Source organism: Vigna angularis, chromosome 1 (assembly GCF_016808095.1).
Source record: "Vigna angularis cultivar LongXiaoDou No.4 chromosome 1, ASM1680809v1, whole genome shotgun sequence".
Lineage (NCBI taxonomy): Eukaryota > Viridiplantae > Streptophyta > Magnoliopsida > Fabales > Fabaceae > Vigna > Vigna angularis.
Genome location: NC_068970.1, coordinates 40,833,612 through 40,861,131, shown reverse-complemented (window position 1 = coordinate 40,861,131; position 27,520 = coordinate 40,833,612). Strand labels below are relative to the sequence as shown.

Genomic DNA, 27,520 nt, shown 5'->3' with positions numbered 1-27,520 from the left:
GCTTCAGTCCTCCTGAGATGGACTTTCTTATACACACATTTGGGTCTCTCATACACTGTCCCAACATTGTTCTAAACAATGCTAATTTCGTTCATTCTTGGAACTTCAAATTTAGAACATGTTTGGCTAAAATGTTACTGCTACTAGTATAATAGCTCTTGTTTTTCCTTTTCCTTTTGGAACTTTCAACGAGTCAAAACTTTTTAGTTGCTGTACGGATCAATGTAAGGTAACTGTACATTTAATATTACTGAATGTGATGAGAAATTTAATAGCTTAGTCCCAAAAATTGACCCCAGCCATTAAATATTGTTATCACTTATTATTATGGCTCGTTTATGCGATGAAGGGTCCAAAAGTTCAAACTTGTCTTCAATGTGGCATGTAACACCCTAGGCATTTACCTACACATGTAACCTTCGACCAGCTCAATTATAATATTAATGTCTCATTCAATCCAATTGATGTTAGCAATTAAAATGGTAGAAAATGGTTCATGAGCCATAATATCAAGTGGAACTAAAAATCATAGACATCAAGATCGACTAATTAATGTATATTAGTTCTTCTATGCAAATTGAGAAAAATAGAAGACATAAAGAATTCTTAACAATATTGGAGTGGCATTTAAGATGGAAAAAAAAGGTATGTAAAAAAAACGAGGGAATCTACGAGGCACTTGTAACGGCAGAAAAAAAAGAACTGAAAAGGAAGCTGAAAAAAAATAAAAGAGAGGAAAGAATGCTTGCTGTTTAGGACAAAACAGCAAATCAAAGGACAACAAAGGTTATGGTTGAGTATTAATATTATTATTCTCAAATTGCAGTTCAATATTCTGTTTTTTTTTTCAGAACTGAAAAAAAAGAATTGTGTGAGGAGAGAGAAAAATGGATTTTTTTTAGAGTTTGTTGGAACCGTTGGATCACACTGGTTCTGATCTGTACTTTTGGGTGCTCACAAGAAGCCATGAATGCTGTAGATCCGGGTGTCTGAGACAACATTCGTCGCATTGTAATTGGCATTTAAGCTCTATTTTTTTGTTTTTGTTTTTATTATTTTTTGTTTTTTAATCTTCGAATTCGCACTGTGTTTGAAGCTATTTGACTTGGGAATTTGGTGAGCCATGTTTCGCTGTAAGGTCTGAACTTGCCTTAATGGGGGCTCCAGCTTGAATTTTGCCGTTTAAATTGGCTACCCTTTTGGTCGGTGGTGGAACGGCGTAATTAGGATCTATTCCTGGCCAATGTTCTAGGGTTTCAGGTTGAGGGGATATCTTCAGTATTAGCTTTGGATGCTTATTGCATATGAATGTTGAGGGGTTAAGCATTGCGTTTGGAATGGTACAGTTGTTTTAATATGCCAAATATAGTTTTGCTTGTTTTGGGATATGTGGGTTGGTTGACTCAGTCACATTGGGTATAGTGCTAGTGTTTGTTGAGTCTTTAGAAGGAGTAACGAAGCCTGAGGAGATATACTTGGAGAATGAAAGTGGGTTTTTTTTTGCTGATATTGTTGTATGGAGATTGAATATGTGGTGAGCTTGTGCTATGTGTTAACAGTAATCATTGTTTGTTGGTTAGGGTGTTGAAGGTTTTTTACTTTGGATTGTATGGAGAACTTGAGGTGACACTTGTTGGACATTGCATTGGGTAGGGGAGATGCCACCTTCCCCAGCATTTAGATACTCTCCTGGTAGAGAGCCAAGATCAGACAGTCACAAGCGAGGGCGCAGTCTTGAAAGTGGATTGCACTTAAGAGAGAAAGATGATGATCTTGCTTTGTTCAGTGAAATGCAGTCCAGAGAAAAAGAGAGTTTTTTGCTTCAGCCATCAGATGACCTGGAAGACTCATTTTGTAATCTTCTTTACTCACTTCTTGAGGACAGAATGTATATATTTATCAGTTGCTTTATATGGGTGATACTCATGCATTTCTCCCCCATTTTTTATATTAATTTGCAGCTCAGAAGTTGAGACATTTTTCTGATATCAAGCTTGGGATATCCATTCCCGGTCGAGGAGAAACCAGTGAATTGCTTAATGTAGATGGTGACAAGAATGACTATGATTGGTTTGTAGTCTTTTATGTTTTTTGAATCTTACTATGTTAAATGATGTGGTATGATCAAATTTTATGATTTCAATTGCAACTTTTTGTAAGTGTGTTTCTTTCACACCAATAGTTTGGTCAATAATGCAAAACCCCTTTTTTCCGAAGGTTTAGAATTAGATGTGCGCATTACTTTACTGATGCTGCATTTCTGTTTTATACGTTTAAAGGTTGTTGACACCACCGGACACTCCACTGTTTCCTTCACTAGAAGATGAACCAGCAGAAATAAATGTTGTGAGCAGAGGAAGGCCTCGGAGTAAACCCATTTCCATATCAAGATCATCTACGGTGTGTTTCAAATCTGTTTTGTGCACAATTACCTCTTGAATAAAAATCCTAATATTTTCTTCTCTGTATGAAAAGTGTGTTATTTTACTCACTATCCACCTTTTGTTGGACTCTTTCAGATGGAGAGAAGTTACAAAAGCAGTAGGGGTAGTGCAAGTCCTAATCGCTTAAGCTCATCTCCTCGATCTGTGAATAACACATTGCAACCGAGGGGAAGGTCTTCATTGACGCCAAATTCTAGTCCAACTCAAGTTATCAGACAGGCTACTCCAACAAGAAGACCATCTCCACCTCCAACAAAGCCTGCAACAACTGTTTCTAGGTCCTCTACTCCTACTCCTCGGCGAATCAGCACTGGCTCCGGTAGTCCTGCTGTCTCATCAGGGATTAGGGGAACTTCCCCTGTTAAAACAAGCCGTGGAAACTCTGCTTCACCAAAGATAAGAGCATGGCAAACTAATATTCCTGGTTTCTCTTCTGAAGCTCCTCCTAATCTCCGGACATCTTTGGCTGATCGACCGGCATCATATGTGAGGGGTTCCTCCCCAGCATCCAGAAATAGTAGGGACTCTACTTCTAAATTGGGTAGGCAATCAATGTCTCCCACACCTTCCAGGAGCAGCAGTTATATTAATAGTCATGATCGAGATCAATTTAGTTCACGCAGCAAAGGTTCTGTCATATCTTCTGGTGATGATGATCTGGACTCTCTTCAGTCCATCCCTGTGGGTAGTCTAGACCGATTTGGTTCAAGAAGGGGTGGTTCATTTTCAAACAGCAAATCTCCCTCATTTTCCAAGAAGCCAGCCAGGATGGTGTCCCCAAGTTCTGCTCCTAAAAGATCTTTTGATTCTGCTCTCCGGCAAATGGTATTTTTTTCTTAATCTCTTGACTTACTTTCTCAATCATTTTATAGTTCGTTGAGTAATTTCAACTAAATAGGCTGTTTTTAATATGATATTCCTAAATTTTCTATATTAAAATTCTCGTTTGACAAAAAGATACGTTCAGTCAACTCTGCATATGCATGCACACAATTTCCCTCTTTCACTCACTTTCCTTTTTTCATATGCTAATAAGTTAGAACATCCTTAAAAGGAACTTGGGTATATGAGGTACTCAAGTCTCACATAGAGTAGTATACGATGCTCAGTAGAATATTTAGGTGGTTCTCTCCTTTAATAATTAGCTTTTGAAGGTGGATTCTCCAAGTGCTTGGATACTTGTCACTTGGTACCAAAGCTGGTTGCAATGTAAAGTGAATAGGTTGCTTAAGTCCCAGATCTAGTGGTATGAGTTGCTCGGTGGAATATTTAAGTATTTGGTTATCCCTTTATAATAGCTAGCTTTTGAGTGTGGGTTGCTTGGGTACTTGTCAAAATCATAACAATTTAAATGGAATTTGGAGGGAGCCAACCATCTTCGATCTTTCTAGGCTACTAGTGACCAAAACTTTGATATAATTTCTAGTATGTGTGTATTTCCCCCAATACTCAGGGACTGTTGGCTAGAATCCCCTGTTGCTACGCAATTCCCTGGGTCTTCCAGGGTTGTTTCTGTGGAATCAATCGGGTGTGGTTAGGTAGGATTGGATTGAGGTGAGCCCTGTCACCTGGATAGTACAATCATATTTGATTTATTTATATCTATAATCTTAGGTACAATGCTTTATTTGGTTCTTCTGGTTCATGTTTTCTTTCCTCTCGGTTTGTTTTTAAGCTACACATGATAAGACTATTATTCAAGTAAATTACTTCAGCAAAGTCACTAACAAGCTTGTTTATTGTGCTGCATATAAAAAGTGGCATACGTGGATTATCATAACCAAGTTACACAGTTGCTGTTCTTAGTCACGAATGAGTTTTTGTTGTAGAGTTGTTCATTCATTCATGCTCCCCTCACCTTTTGCCCTTATCTTTTCCCTTGTGTCTTTAAGAGTTGGTTGGGGAACTTGGGACCAAACTGCTTACTTTGTTTGTTAACCAACCTTGCCGTGCCAGGATAAAAAAAGTCCTCAGAACATGTTCAGGCCTCTCTTGTCAAGTGTGCCAAGTACAACCTTTTATGTTGGAAAAGCAAATTCTGCCCAACGATCCCTGGTATCTAGGAACTCCTCTGTCACAACAAGCAGCAATGCAAGCTCTGATCATGGTACAAGTTTTGCACCAGATACTGAAGGGAGTGACCACAATCAAGAAGATGTGGCCAGTGAAAGTGAAAAGATAGTATATGCTGACATTCATGAAGAAGTATTTTCCTTTGATAAAATTGATGTATTAAATGTAAACATTGATCATGAGATCAATGATGAATCAGTTGATGTCCTTCACAATAATACTATAGGTCCTATGATTGGTTTAGGTCCCACTGAATCTGAAACTTTTGTTTATCATGGTCTTGACAAAGAATTCAGTAAAAGTTTAGAAACTTCCCAGGCCATAGCTGACATTTCTGAAACTGGTGCTTTTGAGAATACAGAAATCTGTTCTAATTGTGGTTGTCCTCTGGAGGCCACTGATCAAACTGAGAAGAATCTTAGACTATGTCAAGAATGCAGCAGGAAAACCACATTGTTGAGACATATCATCCCGGAGGCAACTTTGGCAGTTTCCAATGACAATTCAGTGAATTCCATAAGCATTTCTACAGAAGAAAAGCCATCACATGATACAGACCAACTAGCTGTTGAGTCTAGACTGTCTCAAGAGAATAATAATGTGGGTAACGTGAGGTTTCCCCTTGGAGAACCGGATGCAGAGGAAAATCAAACTTTTCCCAGTGAATATATTTTGGACCACACGCAACAAAATCCTCTCTCAAGTTCAGTGGAGAGAAATGAGCAGATGTCTACTAACCAGCTAGAGGTGGACCAGTCAGGGGTTGATTACAAGAAGCCTGATAATCATTCTGGGGATCAGCAGTTGTCTCTTTCCAAAGACCGCTCAATTTTGAAAGTTGACCTCTTGGAAGGAACTGGCATCTCTGTACTACTGAAAAGGTCAAGCAGCAGCAAAGGACCCGTAATTCAGGGCAGGACTTTTACTGCCACAACTCTATCTTATGATGACCTGTCCTTTGCAAGAAACAGCATTAACAGTATTAGAAGTTCAACTGGGCGTAGCAGCTATTCTACCTCATCATCTGTTGATTTCAGCTCAACAAGACATTCTGATTTTCGTGTCCAAAGGCAGTCAAGTGGCAGGAAATTGGATGTAGACTATGGATATGACGTTAGGATCAGGCCTCCAAGCCCTGGTTCATCTTTTTCTGGAACATCAACCCATTCTTACCATGGATTAGGTTTTACTAGGCAAGAAACTTCATCTGGCAATACTGAATGCAGCAACCTAGAGGAGATACCCCAATATCTTCGAGAAATGCAAGCTTCAGAAAATACAGTGACAGATGTGATTGATTCTTCTTCTATGAGTTCCATTGTTGTCAAGGAAGATAATCTTGAATACCACGATAGTAGTAGAACAGCTGATGCTTGTATCTCAGTAGTAGTAAGCCCGGCTACTGGTGTTCCGCCTGATCACAATTCAGTGGCATCATTTCCAAATCATGAAATCTGTATTTTAAGTGATAGAATTGAAGACCATCCGAATAATGTGGGCAGTGTGCCAAATACCGAAACATCAGTTCAGGATGCAGAGTCATTTTTTGATGAGAAAAAAGATATGGAGAACTCTAATGTTGATGGACTGGATGCTCTGGTAACTACCAGCACTTCTACAATTGAAGAATCAGAAATAGATGGGGAAAAGTGTTCTCAGAATGATACCGGGGTGGTGGATGATGATCCATCACTTGTATTAAAGTTCCCTGTTGATGATTTTCAGGAACATTCTGTTTCAGTTTCTTCCAGTGATTGTCTTGCAGCTTCTGTTTCTGAGCTCAATGCCTCCGAGTACTCCCCTGGCATAGGTATGACGCTGTTTGAGATGAACATGAAAACATTTTGTGACAACCTTAAATTATTCTCGTATCTCAAATGCAGTGTTGTATGTACATAGCTCACAGTTTGTCATATGTAAACTTTAAAGAGATAAATAAATTTCATGGTCTTGTTTTCTAACAGATAGAGTTAGTAAGTATACTTTGGAAGGTTGTTTATTGACATATTTTTTTACTAATGATAATAATCTGAATTGATGTGCCTGGTATGTTAGGAGTGCTAGTCAGCAGCAATTTAATTGCGCAGTTTCCAATTTGCCTGAAGATTTGTGTTTTGGATTGACTTTTGTGTTTTTGAATCAGAAGTGAACTTTTTTTTTTATTACAAAGTATAACAAATGCACTCCCCAAAATTTCCAATGCAACCCCGAGGTAATTTTTTAATAAAAAATTTCTATTTTTTGCTTTCATAACCGCTGCTCTTGAGGAACTTGTTAGCAGGAATGTTTCAGGCAACTTATAGCGTGGGTGTATTCTGTAATATTTTTCTACGAGTTTTCTGAAATCTGAACTAATACTTCATTACTAGTCGGGGAGTGCAAGAAATGTGTTTCTCAATGTACATGGTTTCTTTGGCGCTTGTAATCTATTTTATCTGCTGAACCTTTATTTGGAGAAAATATTAGAACTAGGAAAATTTCTGACAGATTTTTAATGCTATTTCCCAGAAGGATCCACAGTTACGGTGGAGTGTCAAGATGGTGTTAACACCAGAAGCTTGACACTTGAAGAGGCAACAGATACTATACTTTTCTGCAGCTCAATCATCCATGATCTTGCATATAAAGCTGCAACGATTTCAATGGAAAAGGAACACTCAGAACCATTGGAAGGTTCTGAGCCGACAGTGACTATATTGGGGAAACCCAATTCCAATACAAAGGACACGCGCAGCCAGATTGGCCGCAAGCGTGCTATGAAACCTCAGAAGGCCAGGCCAAAGAAGGTAGAAACTGATGTAAAATCAGAATCCCCTTCGAAGACTGAGAATGATGAAAATAGTGATGAGTCTTTGATACGCAATGTTGGGCTTCCTAACAAGGTAGACAGCATGAAGCCCCCTAATAAGCTTGAATCAAAGTGTAATTGCATCATAATGTGAGAGTTCATAGTTCAGATTGGCTTCTGATTTGTGCCAGCATTTCTTCTCTTTCTGTTGGCCTATATATATACACCAGAGAAGAGCTTAGCCAAATGCTTCCCCGTTTGTGTTTAGGTTTATGGCTGTTTCGGATAGTAGCCAATTGCTATGTGGTGGTTCCAATATATTGTAAGATATGCCACTTTGTGTTTGACATAATTGTAAAGTTATTTTTTCTCCCCTTCCTTTTTTCTTGGTAGGCCATTATTTTGAGGTGATTTGAGGATTGTGTTCCTCCAGATGCTTCATTCTTGTTATTTGATTTCCATCTCAAGTGATCCATGAAAGGAAGTGTGAATTAGAACTCATTCATATTCGTTAAGATTGTCAAAAGCATACTGACTTTTTTTCGTGAATATATTCCAATCACACAGGGAAACATGTATCAACACCACCACTTACCTATTACTGCTACTCACTAATCACAAGTTTAAAAAGAGAAAGAAAATCAATTACACAAATATAATGCACAAGTACAAATTTCTCCTTTTTCTTACATTTTATTGATAATTTTTTATTGAATAACGATGAAAGTTAAAATATTTTTATTGAAAATATAAAATTAATATTCTCAATAGTTTCCTGAATTATAAAAAAATTGCCAAGTCAAAATATTTATAAAAATTATTTTTTAAAAAATAACAAACAAAAAATCATTAGAAAGAGAAAATTAAAAACAACTCATTATTAAAAAGTTTTGCATTGAATCACGGATACATTTTTTTAATCGAGAAGAGTTACACAGTCTTATAATCAATGATATAACATCTTCGAAGTTAAAATGATTTATATATTATTTAAAATTATAATAGAAATTATCAACTAATTTTTTTTCAAAAAAAATTATTTTAAAAAAATTAATAATTTATACACCTTTCAATCTTTCTATACATTTCAAACATCTAATAAAATAATAATATTTTAACTTTTCTAATTAATTCATCACAGTTTATTTTGTTTTTTTAAAATAAAAATACACTTCTATAAAAGTACACATACATTTTTCTTGCTCTGGATATAGAAGTCATTATCTTTATATATATTTATTTTAATTTAAAAAAATATATATTTATAGGATAAAATTAAAAACTTAATGACAATAAAATAAATTCACTTTATATATTTATATATATAAGTATATATTTATAATATATATCTAATTAAAATAATCTAACATTGAGATATTTTAAATTTGAATCTCTATAATTATTTATTTGTGAAAACACATTTATTACTGTTCAAATTTCTTTTTATGATAATTAAAAATAATAAAATTATTATTATTAATAATATCAAATTAAATATAAATAATTTCTATAATTTTATTGTAAATAGTTGTTATTTATTTTATAAATAGTTTTGTAATTAAAAATGTTTAAATTAAAGAATGGTTAAATTAAAATAAAAATATCAAATTGAAAATTTTAAATAAACGATAATTAAAAAAATGTAATTAATAAAATAACTATTTTATTTAAAAAAATAAAATTAGAAAACAAATAAAATTGGCCAACCGAAATTTGATACAAGGTTTATTTTTAACAATTTTCATTAAATTTAACTAACAAAAAAGAGAGATAAAATTATTTATAATAATAAAATTTAAAATAACGCATACGTATTTTATTAAAAATTAAAAAAAAAAACATAACAGATAACTCATAAATAATTAAATACTGTAGCAGTTCATTAAAAATTATAAGTATGCCTTAGCATGCAGTCCATTTATCACTTATTTATACTGTTTTTATTGCTATAAACTACTATTTGAAAATTCTCATAAAAGTTTATAGTTTTTTAAATGAATTTAAAGAGAAAAAAAAGTAAGTAATGAAAGGGTCAATGTGTTTGTTACTTTTAGACGCATTGTAGGAGGAGCAGAAAAGAGACAAAAAAAATTAAGACTTATTTGTCACATAACCAAATATTTAACTTCGTTTCTGCCAATTTAACGAAATAGACCTAAATTGGTAAAATTATACAAAGTAGAACGAAAATAACACTTTTTTAAAAGGGAGACGAAGTTGAGACTTAGCGGTGAATTTAGAGACTAAATAACATATTAAACATATTTTTAATTAATAAACGATTTATTTGCACCAAATAAGTATTAAAATTTAATTTAGATATAGACATAACGAAGAATATATTAGAAGAGGCAAATGAAACAGAGGAAAGAGGAGGGTTTGAGTAGTGTTTTTAAATTTTTTCATAAATCAATGCTTAATAACTATTGTAGAGGGTAGACGGTTTGCAATGATGGATAAACTTTTGTGTTTTCAATAAAGTGTTTTAGGAAAACCTTTCAAATAAGGGAAACTATAACATGTATTTTTATATTGGTCTACTCAATTTGAGTTACGTTCAGTCTCTCAAGAACTCTTAAGGGATTCCACTAATCTTATCCAAGATTACAAACAAGTATAAGTCATTTCTAGTATACACTGAGTATTATCAACCACTCCTAGTTTTGAAGTATTATAGCCACTTTTAGTTCCCCAAGTATTATAAGCCATTATTCGTTCCTTTAGTCAATCCTTACTAGTCCAAGTTTAACGACTCTTGGTATCCAAGTATTTTGACCACTCATGGTATACAAGTATTATCAATTACTTCTGGTTCCTCTAGTCAATCCTGACTAGAACGTTTAACTTAATACAAGTGTTTTAATTCTCTTCATAATATAAAAACGCAATCAGTGTTTGATTATAAGTACAAATTTAAGTAACTCTCAAAGAGAGGATCAATGCAATATAATACAATTTGTGAACTTGTGTAGTTCTTTCTCTTAGGTTGAAGAACTTCATACGATATAAGCTTTGAGGTAGAATAGAGCTAATATTCAATAATCTTTCTTGTATATGTTCTCTTTCTCCTCTTCTTTCTTCTATTATCACCTTCTTCAAATTCAAGAACATCGTTTTCTCATTTGTGAAACTTTTTCATATAGTCTTCTTGCGAGATGACAATTGGATGCAGAGTTGACTTCTAGACTTCATAGCCTTTTTGAGGTAGCTGGTCAAACTCAAGTCTATGTTGTAGGGTGGTAGTGCTTTATTAGTGCTTTCATTCATGAGTAACTTGTACGGTTTGCAAAATCTAAAGGCTTTGAGGAAACATTCTAGGAATGCCTTCTTATCTCTCAACGTCCTTTTGTCCTTTATGTAGTGCTTATGAATAAAGCTTATTGTTGACATTACTTGCACAAAAAACGAGAGCAGAGCATGCAAGCAAGGAAACACTTTTTCGTACAGTCATTAAATATTTTAAACATTGATGATCATATAGCACATTGCGTGTTTAAAACACTTTGGAAAATGTCAACACCGTTTGATAATAAGCTTATTTAAAGGCAAAGCATTTGATATGTTGTACCTAGATAATATGATCATTTAAGCTCTTGTTTCATAATAAGGTCGTCTAAGCTCATGTATATCGTTTAGTAATGCTTAGCAAAGCTTGATGTTCAAACATTTTATCATTTTGTTCAAGCACTATGTTGATTAGACACTATGTTAGGAGTTATATATTGTTTGATGCTTTTTATGTCTTATGCCTTGGACATGTTTGAGATATCAGATAATTATATATCTTTTGACGGGGCTTAGCACATTATACTAATACCTTTCGTTCTGTCAAACACTTAGTGGCTTACTGATACACTGTCGTTGAAGCTATCAAATTAATAATACTTTACAAGTCAACTTTGTAGATATCAGTGTCTCGCGCAAATAATCGATTATTCCTCAGGATAATCGATTATCATGTTTTGAAAACCCCATAACATACATGAATAATCAATTATCACTAGCAGTTGGGAGTTGTCTTTTTAGTTTCTGACCTCTGGGCTATATATACTCTTTACCAAACCTCTTAGAGGGTTATCTAAGCCACTTGAGAATACAGATACGTTCGGAGGAAGTTGTCAAGTGTTAAAGTTGCTCAAATCAAGTCTTGTGAATAGGAGAAGCTTGCGCTTAATGTGTCTAAGGTCGAAGCGGTTCTCTTCAAATTGATTGAGCAGAGTCTTCCATTCGTTTGTCGAAGGAAGGTGTTTTCTGTTCTTACTCTTTATTCCATCCTATTGCAATCATTGAACAATATTTTATTGAAAAGTTAATCACTGTTTATAGTGATTAACGACTGGATGTAGAATCTTTTGATTCGAACCAGGATAAAAAAATTTGTGTTGATTTTCTTTAACTCTATCTCTTTAGCATTCAAACTGATTGATAAAAGTCTTTAAAGAAAATCAAGATTTTAAAAAGAACCATTTTATCTTGGCTATTGACCGTAACATGCTTTCTGCCTCTTAAAACATTTCGCTGCGCGAGACACTAATATCTACAAACTTCAGTATTGTCAAGTTAGTAGTCAAAAAAGTAGATATGGTTAAAGTAACCTTGAATCGTTTCCCAAAGAATACATAATTGTTTTTCAATACTTGACTCTTATGAAAACCCTCAAAAGGTTAGTAAATGTTGGGCAATGCTTTAAAAATAAAAATGAAAATCTATCCTAATGAATTTAATGTTGAAGAATGTTGAGTTTAATTCGAGAACAAATGAGAATCTTTGAAACAATTATAATTAAATAAGCTAATTTCATTGTTTTTCCAAGATAGATTCATCATCAGTTATCCACAAATCATTGTTCAATTGATTATTATTCAGGTTTCAAATTAATTAAGGTACATTCTTAATTAATTTGATAGCGATCATACAATTAACCAAAGTAGATTCTCAATCAAATGCAAAACTTTTCTAGATTATTCAGAATGAATTCAACCAAAGTACATTCTCATTCAAATCCTATTGTGTTTAATCATGTCTATTCTTAAATCTCTTAACCAAATTAAAAGTTAATTAATCAAGGTAAATTCTCAGTTGATTATAGTTGAAATTCTTACCACCAATCGAAGTACATTCTCAATTAGTATCAAAAACATGTTTAATGATATGAAAGTTCCTAAATTCAATCAAAGTAAATTATCAATCAAACCTAAAAACCCTTGAACTCATATGATTAATATGCATGTAGATTCAAACACTGTATGATGCAAAAATCAATACTTTTAATATGATTGAGAGATGACAAACATAGAAGAAGAATAACTCAAATCAGTAATCAAAAGAAACAAATACATTAATTCAACATAACCTTAGAATTCATAATAAAATTACAGTCGAATAGTCCTAGAAGCTTAGCCATCCATGAATGGAGTGAAATACATGGTAAAATAAAAGTGAGAGGAGTGGTAGATGATTGCTTCCAGTGAAGGAGTCTGAGTGAATGAGTGAGTTATAATTTTTGTCTCCCCTGAGTATCTTTATATAGGTTTGATTGAGCTTGGACTTTGAATATTATGTTGATAAAATCTTTTATCTTATATATTTCAAATATTCAACAAATTTAATCAGTTTTTAAGAATATTTGATAGATATTTCCTATTGATATTTTCAAACTAAATTAATTTTCTTTAAATATCAATTGAGTTGTCTCTGAAATTTCATTTATGTACTTCTTAATTTTCCAAAATTGTAGAAAAGCCCTTGAAACTTCCTCTAATTGCACTTTAAATGAATAAAATTCTAACTTTAGCTGTACAAATAAACATTAGAATATCCAACATAATTTATTCAACTAAAAATCACATTTTAAGCATATTTAATTCTAAAACTCGATAAATCTAATTTTCACAAATTCACTTTAAATCAATAATTTAAGCACAAAAATCTCATCAAAATTTTGAATTTTAAAGCATAAATGTGGGCATAAATATACACGCATCACTTACCACATTTGTATATTGAATCTTAAGCATCAACGTTCAACTTAGCATTTACGTGAATTATGTTTCCATTGTATCAGATGTTGCTTTCATTTAGACAAAATTTACTTCAAGCATTGTATCCCATATTAATGTTTATCTTGTTTCAGACATTGGATATATTTATATCTGATAGACACTTATTTTATTTAGAATTGTCCTTTAGTATATGTCAATGTTAGACGTTATATCTTATTATCAATATTTCGTTGAGTATTGTTTGTTAAAGTTCAAAACATGAGTTGCTGGATAGTCTAGTCTCTCTAAATGATCATATCTCAACAATAAATGATTAAAAATATCAAATATATAATAGAGATAAAATGAGTTAAAATAAAAGAGAAAGATGTGTAGGATGAATCTTTAATGTGTGTTGACTACATAAGTTATGCCTTTATAAATTGAAATAGATGAGTTTAAGTCCATTATATTTAAAAGTAATATATTGTAACTAACAATATATAATAATAACTTAATCATTTCTAACACTCTCCATCAAGTTGATAAATATAAATCATATCTACCAAGTTTGTTACAAATATAATTAATTTAAGGTCTTGGTAAAGACTTTGTCAAAATAAATGCTAATAGGTGACTTAAATTAATAAACTTAGTATTGATGTCTCTATATATGGTCTTTTCTCGAATAAAATGATAATCAACCTCAATGTGTTTGGTGATTTCTTGAAAGACAATATTAGAGCCTATATGAAAAACAACCTGATTGTCACATATAAGTGTCATTTGAGTGACATTTCCAAACTGTAACTCTTTATGTAATTATTTAAGTCAACCAAGTTGACAAGTGGGTATGACCAACTTTATACTCTACTTCTACGCTAGATCTTGTCACAACATTTTGTTTCTTTCTCTTCCAAGAGATTAAGTTATCTCCAATCGAGACACAATATCCGAAAGTGAACTTCTAATAGAATGAGATCTTACCCAATCAACATCTGAATAACAAAAAACTTTAGTATGGTTGTTGTGACCATATAACAATCCTTTTGGAGGAGATCCTTTAATGTACTTAAATATACAAATGACTGAATTTGAATGATGTACACATTGAGAATTGAAAAATGGACTCAACACATTGATTTCAAAGGAAATGTTAAAATGAGTAATAGTAAGGTAGTTTAATTTCCAACTAATCTTTTGTACTTCTTAGGATATGAGAAAGGCTCTCGTTGATTAGGTAAGAGTTCGGTATTGGGATTCATGAGAGTGTCAATAGATTTTGAGTTCATCAATTCAGATTCCTTCAAAATTTCCAATGCATACTTCCTTTGTTATATAACAATACCAAACATTGTTAGATTGTGCTACCTCAAGATCTGAGTTTGCCAAGATATTTGGTTTAAAAGTGGTCATAAAGGTGTTGTTCTATTTGGGAGATGCCATGGTGGTCAATAGTTGTAAGAACAATGTCATCAACATATACTATTAAGTAGATACACTCAACAATTGAGTGATGGTAAAAGCCTGAATGATCTGTATCATTGCGAGTCATGCCAAACTGTTGAACAACACTACTAAATTTTCCAAACAAAGCCCTAGGAGATTGTTTCAAGCCTTATAAGATTTGTAGAGATGACATACCAATCTAGATGACTTTTCCTAAGTAACAAACCCGAAGGTTGCTCCTTATAAGTTTCTTCTTGCAAATCCCTATTAACAAATGCATTTTTAACATCCAATTAGTAGATATGTCATTGTTGAAGAGCAATCATGCTTAAGTGAACAAAAATCATCTTACCACTAGAGAAAAAGTATCACTATAATTTAAACGAAAAATTTGTGTACGATCTTTAGTCACAAGGCGAGCTTTGACATGGTCAATAGTACTATTAGGACCAACTTTGATAGCAAAAATTCACCTACAACCAACAATAGATTTCCCAACGGTAATGGAATGAGATCTCAAGTTCCATTATTCTAAAGAGCATTTATTATTGCCTGATGCCAACCAGGATGGGCTAAGGAATCACCTATAGATTTTGGAATTGACACAAAAGAAATAGACGAAAAACATGTATAAAAAAAGTAGAGATAATCTATAATAACTCAAACCAGTGTCATGAAGAGAGGGATTATTGGTATAATGTGTAGGGAAAATTGGAAGTTCAAACTCATTTGTTGATATCGGAGGAGTTGGAGATGACGACAACATAAGAAGAGGATCATAGATAACATGGATAAAGACTGTAGTAGAATTGGACACACATGGAGAGGAAGGACACTTAAAGTAAAAGGGAGACTCGGTGAAGGTGAGATATGCTAAAAGGAAATAACAATTAAAAAAGTAGATAAACATTTATATCCTTTCTATCTATTGAGAAATGTCTAATTTATTTGATTTCTATATGTTTTTTTACACTTGAAATGAATGAAATTGACATAAATTAAGTGAAACAACCTTTTCTAGCTTAGAATTGCATAATGAGGTATTGATAATTACATAAATTGGAGTTTAATTAGTTTTTGATGAAAATGCAACACTTTTGCAAGAACTGGAGAACGATGCAATGAAGCATAAAAAATGATGTTGAGCATTGTAAGGCGAATAAGTAAAAATACTATTCTAACCCTCATAGTTTAGTAGCAAAGAAAGGTGTTGAGCCACAAAAGAAACCTTCAGTAAGAAACCTTGAGAACCAAATAGAGAAGCTCAACCATGAGAAAAAAGCTCTCCAAGGAAGAAAACCTTAAGTGTTTATCACTAAAGAAGGAGTTGAGTTATGATTTTAATGTCTACAAAAATAGTGACATTCTAGTTTAGGAAGCTTCTTTTCTAAATATCATTAGACATTTTTCTTTGTACGTTTTATAAGATCCTTGTAAGAGACATAGGAGAGGGACACAGGCTCCATATTCTTGTAACCAGAGATATCATTATGAGTAGCTGAACTCTCTTGTATTAACCATAAATGTAACTTCTCTAGTGTATTATTACTTATTTCATATATAGAAATGTTTTTATTTAGTTTTAATGTTTGGATGGATGAGTTACTCTATAAAATTGATTATATTCTATGATTTTTTTTTCACTTCTGTATGAGTTCTTTGGTTGTGTGAGTGAGGATGAAGATGAAGTGTGGTCACTAAAGATATAAAAGGATAATGAAACAAAAGATGATGGAAGATGTGAGTGGAAAATAATGTCAAGAGGTGTATGCAAGAAACCTAAAACATGTGTCAGCATATAATTATTTTGAGTTTCGAATGGTACAATCTGAAATAAATTTTTAATTGTGTTCAAAATGTATATTTTAGAATATATTTTCAAATCCAAAAAGTATCTTTGGAAAAGTATACAAAAATACATTTCAAAATAAGTATTTTGGAAGATATTTCTAGATTCAAAATGTTTTATGAAATAATCATTCAGAATTATAAAAGTAGTTTCCAAAATGAATATTCTAAAATTAAGAAATGTCTTTCAAAATACTTTCTATTTTTTTTTATATTCCAGAAGTGTTATGAAGTTTCTTTTTGTACTCCATGTTCAGAAATTATCCCAAAAAATATCCAATCCAAAAAATATTAAAAATAAGAAAGTTTAGAGACTTTTATTATGTTTTTAATGAGGGATAGTTTGGAAAGGACAGTTTTTATGGTGTGCAGAAACAGAAACAAGGAGGTGCTGGAAGAAATACTCAACACCTGAAACCAAACACTAAAAAAAATTACAAAATACAAAACTGGCGGGAACATTGGCGGGAACTAGTTTTTTTATACACTAATCATCATAACCCATTTTCTGTTCTTTAAGCCATTCTCATTCATCTTCTGCTCCCGCTCAACAAATTTCGAATGGAGTCGGATTCTGACTCCGACGGGTCTCACATCTCTGCAACTCCTCCGAGAAATTTAAGTTTGTCGCCACCGCGGCCGCTACCACCACCTCTCGTGGTGTCAAACAAATCCCGAATCAGAATTAAACCCTCAAAATCAAAACCAGCTCCTTCTGGATCCTCCAAAGCCCCGTCAAAACCTGACCCGGTCCTGGAAACCCCTCTCTCCCTTCCCACCGATCTCCCCTTCCAAATTCGGCGACCTTCCGACGCGCCGTCAGTTTCCTCCTCCATCGAAACCCTCCCTGCTGGTTTCTTCTCCTCCTCCCACTCTGCTTCGTTCGCGAAGATTCGAAGACCGCTCATTAACCTAGAACCTTCTGGAATCGAACCAGTTCTTACTCCCACCGCGTCTGATTCACGCGCTGATAGCACCGATGCGAGGACACGCAGAAAGACGCGGCTTCCCAACCTGATAGGTGCTAGCGCAGCTATGCCTACCGTGAAGCCTCGACCATGCAGCGGCGGCGATGGGAACTTCGTGAGGCTAAACTTGAGTGGCAAGCGAAGGAAGTTCTTGAACAAGAAGGGAAAATCCAGCGGGAAAAGATATAAGAGAGGGAAATTCATATCGAAGCACGAAAGAGAGGGGAAAGAGAAGGATATTGGAGAGATGAAGCAGAGAGGGGATTGTAAGATTCGTGAGATTGATTGCGCTGTAGTGGAAGAGGCTGTGGCTGCGACGCTTGATGAGCCTTCGGAGGAGAATTTGGTGAAGATTTTGAAATTAGTTTATGGTTATGATTGTTTCCGAGACGGGCAGGTTGAGGCAATTCAGATGGTTCTTGCTGGGAAGTCAGGAGCGGTTGTTTTGCCGACCGGTGCCGGGAAGTCGCTGTGTTATCAGTTGCCTGCTCTGATCTTGCCTGGGATTACATTGGTTGTTAGTCCATTGGTGGCTTTGATGATTGATCAGCTGAGGCAATTGCCTTATGTGATTAAGGGTGGTCTTCTATCTAGTTCTCAGGTGTGTTATACGTTCTACCTTGTGCAGTGTTGGTTGATTGGTTCTGTTTGTTTAAGCTTCTCAATAACCTTTATATGAGAAAAAAACTGAATGTAATAAGTTAGGTCATTAGGAACAAGTTGTTAGAGTGTAAGTGCGTTTTATTAGGATTTTGGATGAGTGTGGTATTAAATTTTCTTGGGTGGTCAGCATTTAGTTCATTGGTGAAGATCTCTCTAGTTTTTCTCCTTCTCTCAAATGTTCCGTTAATAATCTCTTAGTACTTACTGAAAAAGAAATATGCGGGTAAATGACCTCAGCTTCTCGCTTAAGTTAAAATTGACTCATGTCCTTAACTTTCGTAGAGGTCTTTTTTAGTTAACTTGTCCAAAAATTATGCCGCACAAGTTGATTTTAACTTGAGGTTTAATGAATTGTAGTTTCTTATTTTCTTCTTCTTTAAGTGTTATCCTTATGCATATTCTTCTCTTATAACATAAAATCAACTTATGGGCTTTAACTTCTAAATAATCTCTCTCACCGAACTTCTTTAAAAGCTAAGCATAATTTCTATATAAGTTAATTTTTATTTACGGGGAAAACTTAATTCTATTTTATCTTCTCCTAAAAATGCATACTGATATGTTCGATGTTATCATTTAATCTCCTCCTGTTTAATTAATCTTTTTTTGTTTACTAATATTAGAACCCTGAAGAAGCCTCTGAATCACTGATGCAGCTTCGACAAGGGGAGATAAAGGTAGGACTTTCAACAACTAGACGTATGAATGCAACTTTGGCTTAGATTGTGTAGCACTGACACGGATTGTTCACATAAAATGGTTTGATTGTTTGCAGTCCTTTTTTGTATGATGTGTTTGCATGTTCAGGTTTATTTATGGATGATGATACTCTTGCATACAACTGATGTTTTTAATTTTGATTTATATAGTTGCTTTTTGTTTCACCGGAGCGGTTTCTGAATGAAGGGTTTCTGTCTATCATTTCTTCTTTGCCAGCCATCTCACTTGTTGTTATTGACGAAGCACATTGTATATCTGAATGGTGAGAGAATTCCAATATCATTTTGTGGTATTAATCTGTTTTATGTTTGATCTTGAGATTTTGAAAACATTTTTACAGGTCTCACAATTTCCGACCGTCTTTTATGCGACTTAGAGCATCTTTGCTTCGTAAGACACTCAATGTTCGTGCTGTGCTTGCAATGACAGCAACTGCTACTACCACAACATTAGATGGCATCATGTCTGCTCTAGATATCCCTCACTCAAATCTTATTAAGAAGGCGCATTTTAGGGACAATTTTCATTTATCGGTGTCTATGGTCAGAAACAGGCAAGATATATGCTTCTACATAGTGCTTGAGCTTGTATACTTTCATTGTGTGAACTTTGCTAAACTTATGTTTGAATTCTTTGAACATATTAGAATGAAAGATCTACTGATTTTGATAAAGTCTCCTCCTTTTGCGGAAGTTCAGAGCATCATCATATACTGCAAATTTCAGGTGTGTATATTGACTGGGTTTTGCCAATTTTTAAGTACGGGATGTTCTATGATTTCTTAAACTCAACTGTCACTGTATTGCAATATATTCTCGCTATGCTCAGAGAAATTTATATGTATATTATTGTTGGCAGAAAGACAGGAATTGAGATCCATATGACTCAGATTTAACATATCGTTTTCTATAGTAGATAATATAATATATATAGTAACGTTTCTATGCTGGTGGGAATTAATGACGAATCTTATTGTTCCAGTATGAAACTGATCAAGTTAGCAGATATTTGAATGATCACAGTATCTTGGCGAAGGTTAGTTTTGGATTTTTCTTTTGACATTGCATGTCTTTCTCTATAATCCTTGGCACTGAGATGATTGATTTATCATGTAGAGTTATCATAGTGGTATCACTGCAAAGGAACGTAGCTATGTACAGGACTTGTTTAATTCCAACAAGATCAGAGTGGTGAGACAAATTTTATGATTTAATCAAGATATTGTGAATTTATGACAAGTGCATATATATATATATATATATATATATATATATATATATAATAAAAATCTGTTTAGTAATCTTGTCATATTAACTTTGACTTTGTTTTTTGGCGTCTTGTCATTATATAACATTTTCTCTTGGAAATTTCCTATCTTTTTCTTCTAAGTAAAATATGTGTACTGCAAATGTGAATTCTAAATTTTATTTGTTACATTTTAATCTAACATTCATTCATTGCTAATTATATTTATTTATTCATACAAAAGTAGTAAATTAAAGTCTAAAAGCTTAAAGACAATTTAAGAATTCGATAATATTTCTCTTAAATTAAAATAAATATTGATAAAGGAAAAATACTTAAATTTCTTTTTTCATTTTGTTTAAATATATAAATTAGATACCTTGGTTGGTTTTAATCTTTTTGGCAATACCTTTTCTGGTTAAATAATAAAACAAGCAAAAGTATATGCATGCAAGATACATGTTTAAAAATGAACATACAAAATCTAATTACTATACTTTTTTATTACAATATAAATATTTATAAATTTTATTGTCTCTATTTTATTCTTGCAAACTATAATGATTAAATATCCATAGAGTTTGAGTTGCTTTACCAGTTAAAAATTATTTTTTTGACAAGAAAACTAAAAAATACTAAAATCTAAATCTAGAAGTAAACTATATATTCATAAATATTTATATTTATATAACTGTAAATATCTAGATTTATATAAATATCAATTTTTAAGCAATTATTTGTAATATATATCACATTAAAGTATAATCATGTCCAATGGATGGTGAAATAAATTCATACTTGCTTAGTTCAAACTGAAAACCACGAGTGAGTATAAAAACTATACAAGTGAGTGTTAGATAAATCAATTTTATCTAATGGTAGAAAATATATTTTTTTCAACAGTTAAATGTTTTATTACTTCTGTATTAAAGATTAGTACTCTTAAAATTTAACAAACACTATTTATTTGCTAATAAATAATTCCTCATTGAAATCATGTTTATATCTTATGTTTCATTAGGTTTTTTTGTGATATATTTTGCTAAATTTTAAAATTTTATACTTTAACGCGCTGTTATGTTTTTAAGTAATTTTTAATTTACTTTTTGCATGCGACAAATGGGTAAAATAATTGTTATACTTGAACATTTTTTATAATTTTAGTAATTTTTCATTTAATGCAACACACGGCTGATATACCGGTTTTCTTTGTGTTTCCTCGTTTTAGTTTGTCACTGATAATTTGTATTTTTTATGAAGGTTGTGGCCACGGTGGCATTTGGCATGGGACTGGATAAAAGTGATGTTGGAGCTGTAAGGCTTATCACCTTGTTATTGTTTTCTGTATTCATTTGCATGAACTGGGGTACTAAAGAAGTCCTCTATGATGCTATTCTCATATAGTGATTCACTGATTCTCATTGTGCTCTTATTGCATGATAACCTGCTTTAACATGTCTTATGCTTCAAACCTTTGAAATCTGGCTGTATCATAAACAACTGGTTCTTCCTCAAGATTTTTATTTATGGTTAAAATCCAAATATGGGTGACAAAGTGAGCCAACCAGCTCATACGAATTGACTCACTATGGGTTGAGCTAAAAACGAATGAGCTTAACCTGGCTCACATTCAATGTGGTTCATTCAAACCCATTTAACTTATGGGTTAAGTGAGTCGGGTCTGTTTGATCCATATTTTAAAAAATTGAATTTTTCTAACTCAACCGGGGTTGACTCATGAGTTTGAAACTCATTTTGGCATCTCTACTCTTCCTTGGTATCTATTTTTACTAATGTTCTTACTAATGCGTTTAGTTCTTCAGTTAATAGTTCTGTTTAAAAAATGATGTCTTCGAGCATCACTTTTAGTCTTGTATTTTACACACTACATATTTGCATTCGACATAAATGATCTTGGATATAACAGTGATTCATACTAGAACTTCGTTGTCATGTCTGTGTTTAGGTAATTCATTACAGTTTGCCTGAAAGTCTGGAAGAGTATGTACAGGTACATAATTTCTTCTAAACTTTATTAGTAGCAGGGCAAGATATTCTAGCACATGCTTTTCTAAAAGGAAATTGATATTTTAGGAGATTGGACGTGCCGGAAGGGATGGGAGGTTGTCCTACTGTCACCTATTTTATGATGATGAGACATTTTTCAAACTTCGTAGTCTTATGTACAGGTAACACAATTCTTTTTCATTTTTATTTTTCTTACCGTCTAATTGTTCTGTGATGCATTTTTTTTATCCTCAGTGAAGGAGTAGACGAATATGCTGTGAGCAAATTTCTGCGTGAAGTCTTTCCTTCTGATAAAAGCTCGTGTGGGAAAATATGCTCATTAATTAAAGAATCTGCTTCACGCAGGCTTGATATGAAGGAAGAGGTCCTCTACTCTATACTACAATTCATTTAAATTTATTGTTTGATTACTCAGAAATTATTTTCAATTAAAATTTCGGATATCTTGTTGAGAAGTCAATCATGTTGATATTTTAGTGATAACAAAGGGGGGGTGAGATATTCAAATTTTGGTAGCTCCAATACATGATTTCATTAGGAGATCTTTAAGATATGCATGCTATGTCAAAACGCCATTTTTAGCATATTATGTGTAGGTCATCTCGTTATTCTTACAAAAAAATATTACTTTTAATCTCTTTGCTATTTACCTGAAGCCAATAAAATCAAGATTGACTTCAAACCAGATAATAAGGGGGGTTTGTGTCGTAATTAGAAATTTCTTTTTGGACAATCATATATAGTTGTAACTATCTTTCATCTATCCGTTTATACGATATTTAACATGCTAGTCATGATTTACATGCTAATAATGAAACCTTTTGTTCCTGTAAGGAAAATCTAGGCAATATATGCTAACTATTTTCGTCTAGGTCTACAGTTTAAAACATTTTTCCTATATTTTTCTATACCAGGTGATGCTTACTCTTCTGACACGCTTGGAATTGGGCAATGTGCAGTACTTGCAGTTACTTCCACCGATCAATGCAACTTGCACTTTGGCTTTCCATAAGGTGTTGCCAGACACATCCATGCACGTGTAATTTGTCACACAATATGAAGTAGTTTATGAATACTTGTCTCCCTAAATCTATATGTTTAAACTTGATGGTTTATATAGGACATTCTAATCTTATGTTTGCTAAATTTTATCTGAAGTATAGAAAACGAAATATGGTTTGACCGTTTCAATAATCATTTAGTTGCTTATTTTTTTAACTTTTGGCATATTGAAGACTACTCCGCCATTACTTGCCCAAAAAGTATCTGGTATAGCTGCAATTCTAAAAAGGTAATAATATCAAACCATATTAAACTTGGCGTCCTTTCACTTTTACAGACTTTTTTCCTTTTTTCCCCTGGATGGTACTGTTTTGCAAGTTATCTTAACGCTGTTAACCGCGATAAATATGGTTTATGATTCCAAACCTAATTTTTTGAAGGGAAGGTATATCTGGTGATGACACCTGGCTCCTGACTTTTATCTTTAGAGAAGCAGTTTAATTTACTTACACTCGTACTTTGGTTTAATGGAATCATTGTTGTGTGATTTTTCAGATCTGAAAATAAGCGTGGGCAATATATTTTTGACATCCCTACTGTGGCAAATGACATGGGGATTACAGCAGTTACATTAACAAATCAGTTGTACGACCTGAAGGTTTGGATTAGTGAATATAATTTTTTTCTTGAGTTCTAGTGTGTGCGCTTAACAAATATGTTTAAATAGTTACTATATTGTAGATTTATAATGTTTTATCCACAAACACGTATGGCATCTAAAAACCTCTGCTAGTTTTCCTCGTTTTGAAAATCTTTCACATAATACATCATAAGTTTATTAATTAATGTACTGAAGCTATATATTTTGTTATGATCTGGAGATATCGTTGTAAGTGCTAGGCATAGCCATGTACTGCACTTTTTTCATTGAGAGTTTAGTCTTGCCCCATCATTGTTTTCAAAATAAAATGTTTATAATTTGATTCATATAGGCACCTAATCCATTTGGCGTAGTAGCTCTACCCTAGTATTGAAAGCAATGTAAATACAATCTGACCTCATTATTTGTGAAATATTCTCAGTTGACGGGAGAAATAACTTATGAAATGAAGGACATGGCCTACTGTTATAGGATCATTGAAGTCCCTACAGACTTGTTATCACTATCTGAAGATATTACCCAATGGTTATCAGAAGTTGAAAATTGTAAGGTGAATAAATTCTGACAAACTTGTACATTTACTCATTTTTGTATTTTTTTAAGGTATGTTCATCTGGGATGTTGTATCCTCTGCTCAAATGGTTTTCCTTTTTTATTTTCAAGTATTGGTATGCTATGTCATTATAATTGATTGGATAATTCGTTTGTTGCATTTTCTTCATGTTTGTGTGGTCAATTAAGTTATCATTGATAGATTTAATTTCCCATGGTTCTTTCTTTGAGTAGGTACAAAAAATGGATGCAATGTTTAGTGCTGTATATTTTGCATTAAATCTATGTGATAAGATGCAAGGTTGCAGTGGGACCAATCATACACCATGCTTGCAAAGGAAAATATTGGAGTATTTTTCTGGAGTTGAAAATGCTGATTTCTGCAAGAAAATTGATGGCCAAAGCAGGTTCTTTCTAATTTCCGAGCTAGGTTCTGTACTAGAGAACAAAATTAACTTATGAAATGACTTTAAGCATCGAGAACTTAAATTCTATTGGATATTGAAACGTCAGAAATAAAGTTCTCTGGCAAGTAGCAACATACTGTGTTGATTATGCTATATGCTACATTATCTTGAACTAAAATAGTGGTATTTACATGTGCAGTCCTTTCCTGCGAGCGGATATAAAGGTAAGTTGTCACATGAACATTCTCATCTAAATAAATCACGTATTGAAGAATTCTTCTTAAAATTACTTGTTTCTTTGATTATCGACAGGTCTTTCTACAGAGCAATTCACAGGCCCGATTTACACCAAGAGCTGTTGCGAGAATAATGCATGGAATTGCAAGCCCGGCCTATCCTTCAACAACATGGAGTAAAACTCACTTCTGGTACATAGAAATTCTATTTTTTTATTTTATGACCTTAGTACTGTTTGTGCATATTGTTGAGTTAGAACACTGCACTGCACGCTTGCGTCAGTATCAATAGATAAACTCATGATTTGTGGTTCCAAAACTTGTAGTCTTTGTTTGAGAAACAAAGGGAGAAGGAAAATCTAGTGAGCTGTAACCGTTCTTTCCATATTTTCCAAACAAAAGCTAAATATTATAATTTGATTTTTTTTTATGGTTTGCTGATTTTATATCATTGATTAGAACATTGTGGTAAAACTGAACTTTTAATTATGGATTTCAGGGGAAGGTATTCTCGAATAGACTTTAAGGTAGTGATGGAAGCAGCAAAGGAAGAACTTAAACATTTTGTCGGAAAATGTACGCTCTAACTATTTTTGACGGATTGATAATACCATCTGACAAATTTGGATAGGGGGAGCAGAATCCGTGCAAGACCTGCATTGATTCAAGGACCAGGAATAGAGCTGAATTTTGTTCCCTGTCAAGTCGTTGGAATTAAATAAAAGAGTTGTGTGGCATGTTGCTATTGTCGTAAATGGGGCGCCAGCGCACATCTGTCATCTCAAGTTGAGACAAGCTAAAGGAAAAATGAAGCTATGCCCCGTTTGTGCCTAACGATTTGCATTTGCCAATTGTTCTTTGGGAATTGGGATAGCATGCGACCTGTGGTTGGGGGAATCAAGAATTTACAATCCTTTGCTGTCTGATATTTGTTGTTATCACCTTGTCCTACAGAGCGATCCCTAGGATCTTATAAGGGAAAAGATTAACTAGCTCCACCTAGAGGTTTCCCCCTATCTTAAATAGATCTCAGTGTCAATAATGTTATTATTTGCTTACCTTTAAATATCAACAGCAATTTCTAATTATTTGTTCGCACGTACACACGTGTGTCTATATATATATATACTAATTCAGGTTAGAACAAAAAAGATAAATTTGTTTACCTTTGTTATGTATATCAAGTGATATTCGAATTGTTTATTTTACTCTGTTGAAGTATGTATGAAGGAATTCACGTTATTTTCCAGTCTTTAATTAGTTACCATGTACCAGATGGTTCAAATTGTTATAAAAAAACAGAAATAATATATAAGGAGGCAGCGGAAATTAGTTTTAATATAAGCGAAGCCTTTGTCATTATAAAATTTTATATAAATGAGACCCTCATGTATTGTTTATGAACCAATTCAGTTCATATTTACAATATATTATTATTATCTAAGAAAATAAAATATAAATCAAAATATCATGATTGAATAAGAATTGGATTTAAGATCTGTTTTTAAAGCTATTACAACTATTTAATAATAATAATAATTTAAATACATATTATTATTTATTATTTATTTTATGTAATGTAAATAACTTTTGTAGATTTTATAAGTATTTAACTATGGATTTACTTGAAAAATTCCGAGTATTATAGAAATGTTTCATCATAAACTTATTTGAATTGATTATGGATTTGGAAAATTTTGAGTACTTACAGGTGTTTAATTATGGATTTGAAAACTCAAGTATCTTATAAGTATTTAATTATGAACGTGAAAAATTCGAGTAAGCGTACGAAGATAGACTTGTAAAAAAAGTATCTTATCGAGTGTTTGATCATGGATTTATTTGGAAAATTTAATACATTCAGTTATAGACTTGATAAATTTGAGTCTAAATATTCGTTAATGTAACTACTCGAGGTAGATTTGAGTATGTATGAGTGTTCAAAACCGTATCAACTTACGAAAATTTGAGTATAAATTAAGCATCCAAAAAATGTGACTAAATCCGAAAACGTGACCACTTAGAAAAAAATCCAAATATAAGTTAAGCATCCAAAAGTGTGACGATATAAGTGACTAAGTACAACCCAACAATGAGCTAAAAACAACACATAAACTCGTTCATTTAATAATTTGGTCCATTTATAAAAGTTATTAACTTTTCAGCTTGAGGTTTATGCACTTATTTGAGTCATATTTATAATATTATTAATGTTGCTGACAGACCTAAAACAACTCAATAAGCATAAGATTCGTGTGCGAAATCTATATGATATTAACCTCCTTAAAATTAGGAAAAGATAATGTTTATGAGATATATATATTAATTATGATTTAGATAAAATCGATTAATAATAATAGGACCAATAACGTGTTATTGGTAGGCCTAAAAAAAGACTATAAATACATTCTGTCATAAGAATTACAAGAATATCATTATTACTTATAATCATAAC

The 27,520-nt window shown here is 32.9% G+C and overlaps 2 protein-coding genes across 7 annotated transcripts; both read left to right on the top strand.

Annotated features, from left to right (window-relative positions):
• Nucleotides 1-643: 643 nt before the first annotated feature.
• On the top strand, nt 644-7,810 carry LOC108346555 (uncharacterized). 5 transcript variants are annotated; one of them, XM_052879486.1, is made up of 8 exons: nt 813-1,011; nt 1,097-1,340; nt 1,581-1,854; nt 1,962-2,070; nt 2,280-2,400; nt 2,520-3,269; nt 4,401-6,327; nt 7,026-7,810. In XM_052879486.1, the coding sequence occupies exons 3-8, from the start codon at nt 1,659-1,661 to the stop codon at nt 7,457-7,459; spliced, it is 3,537 nt and encodes a 1,178-aa protein (XP_052735446.1). In that variant the 5' UTR covers nt 813-1,011; nt 1,097-1,340; nt 1,581-1,658; the 3' UTR covers nt 7,460-7,810. The 5 variants fall into 5 exon arrangements, with proteins under 5 accessions (XP_017441133.1, XP_052735446.1, XP_017441123.1 ...); XM_017585634.2 differs by having other exon boundaries at nt 1,097-1,488; XM_017585644.2 differs by lacking the exons at nt 813-1,011; nt 1,097-1,340 and adding an exon at nt 644-786.
• A 9,302-nt stretch (nt 7,811-17,112) lies between these two features.
• LOC108321972 (ATP-dependent DNA helicase Q-like 5) lies at nt 17,113-26,231 on the top strand. 2 transcript variants are annotated; one of them, XM_017554004.2, is made up of 19 exons: nt 17,113-18,152; nt 18,838-18,891; nt 19,084-19,196; nt 19,275-19,487; nt 19,581-19,659; nt 19,916-19,969; nt 20,050-20,124; nt 21,440-21,493; nt 22,146-22,190; nt 22,274-22,368; nt 22,442-22,571; nt 23,122-23,220; nt 23,443-23,498; nt 23,765-23,867; nt 24,292-24,420; nt 24,657-24,829; nt 25,029-25,053; nt 25,142-25,257; nt 25,565-26,230. In XM_017554004.2, exons 1-19 carry the CDS (start codon nt 17,145-17,147, stop codon nt 25,650-25,652), a joined length of 2,709 nt encoding a protein of 902 aa, XP_017409493.1. In that variant the 5' UTR covers nt 17,113-17,144; the 3' UTR covers nt 25,653-26,230. The 2 variants fall into 2 exon arrangements, with proteins under 2 accessions (XP_017409493.1, XP_017409422.1); XM_017553933.2 differs by having other exon boundaries at nt 19,275-19,659; nt 25,565-26,231.
• The last annotated feature ends 1,289 nt before the right edge of the window (nt 26,232-27,520 follow it).

What these genes read in the sequence shown, in the direction of transcription:
- LOC108346555 (XM_017585644.2), top strand. Translation starts at nt 1,659, where the DNA reads ATGCCACCTTCCCCAGCATTTAGATACTCTCCTGGTAGAGAGCCAAGA. An exon ending in GACAAGAATGACTATGATTG is followed by an intron (nt 2,071 to 2,279) that starts GTTTGTAGTCTT and finishes ATACGTTTAAAG; the next exon opens with GTTGTTGACACCACCGGACA. An exon ending in ATTCTGCTCTCCGGCAAATG is followed by an intron (nt 3,270 to 4,400) that starts GTATTTTTTTCT and finishes TTGCCGTGCCAG; the next exon opens with GATAAAAAAAGTCCTCAGAA.
- LOC108321972 (XM_017553933.2), top strand. Translation starts at nt 17,145, where the DNA reads ATGGAGTCGGATTCTGACTCCGACGGGTCTCACATCTCTGCAACTCCT. An exon ending in TCATATACTGCAAATTTCAG is followed by an intron (nt 19,660 to 19,915) that starts GTGTGTATATTG and finishes TTATTGTTCCAG; the next exon opens with TATGAAACTGATCAAGTTAG. An exon ending in GCACTTTGGCTTTCCATAAG is followed by an intron (nt 23,221 to 23,442) that starts GTGTTGCCAGAC and finishes GGCATATTGAAG; the next exon opens with ACTACTCCGCCATTACTTGC.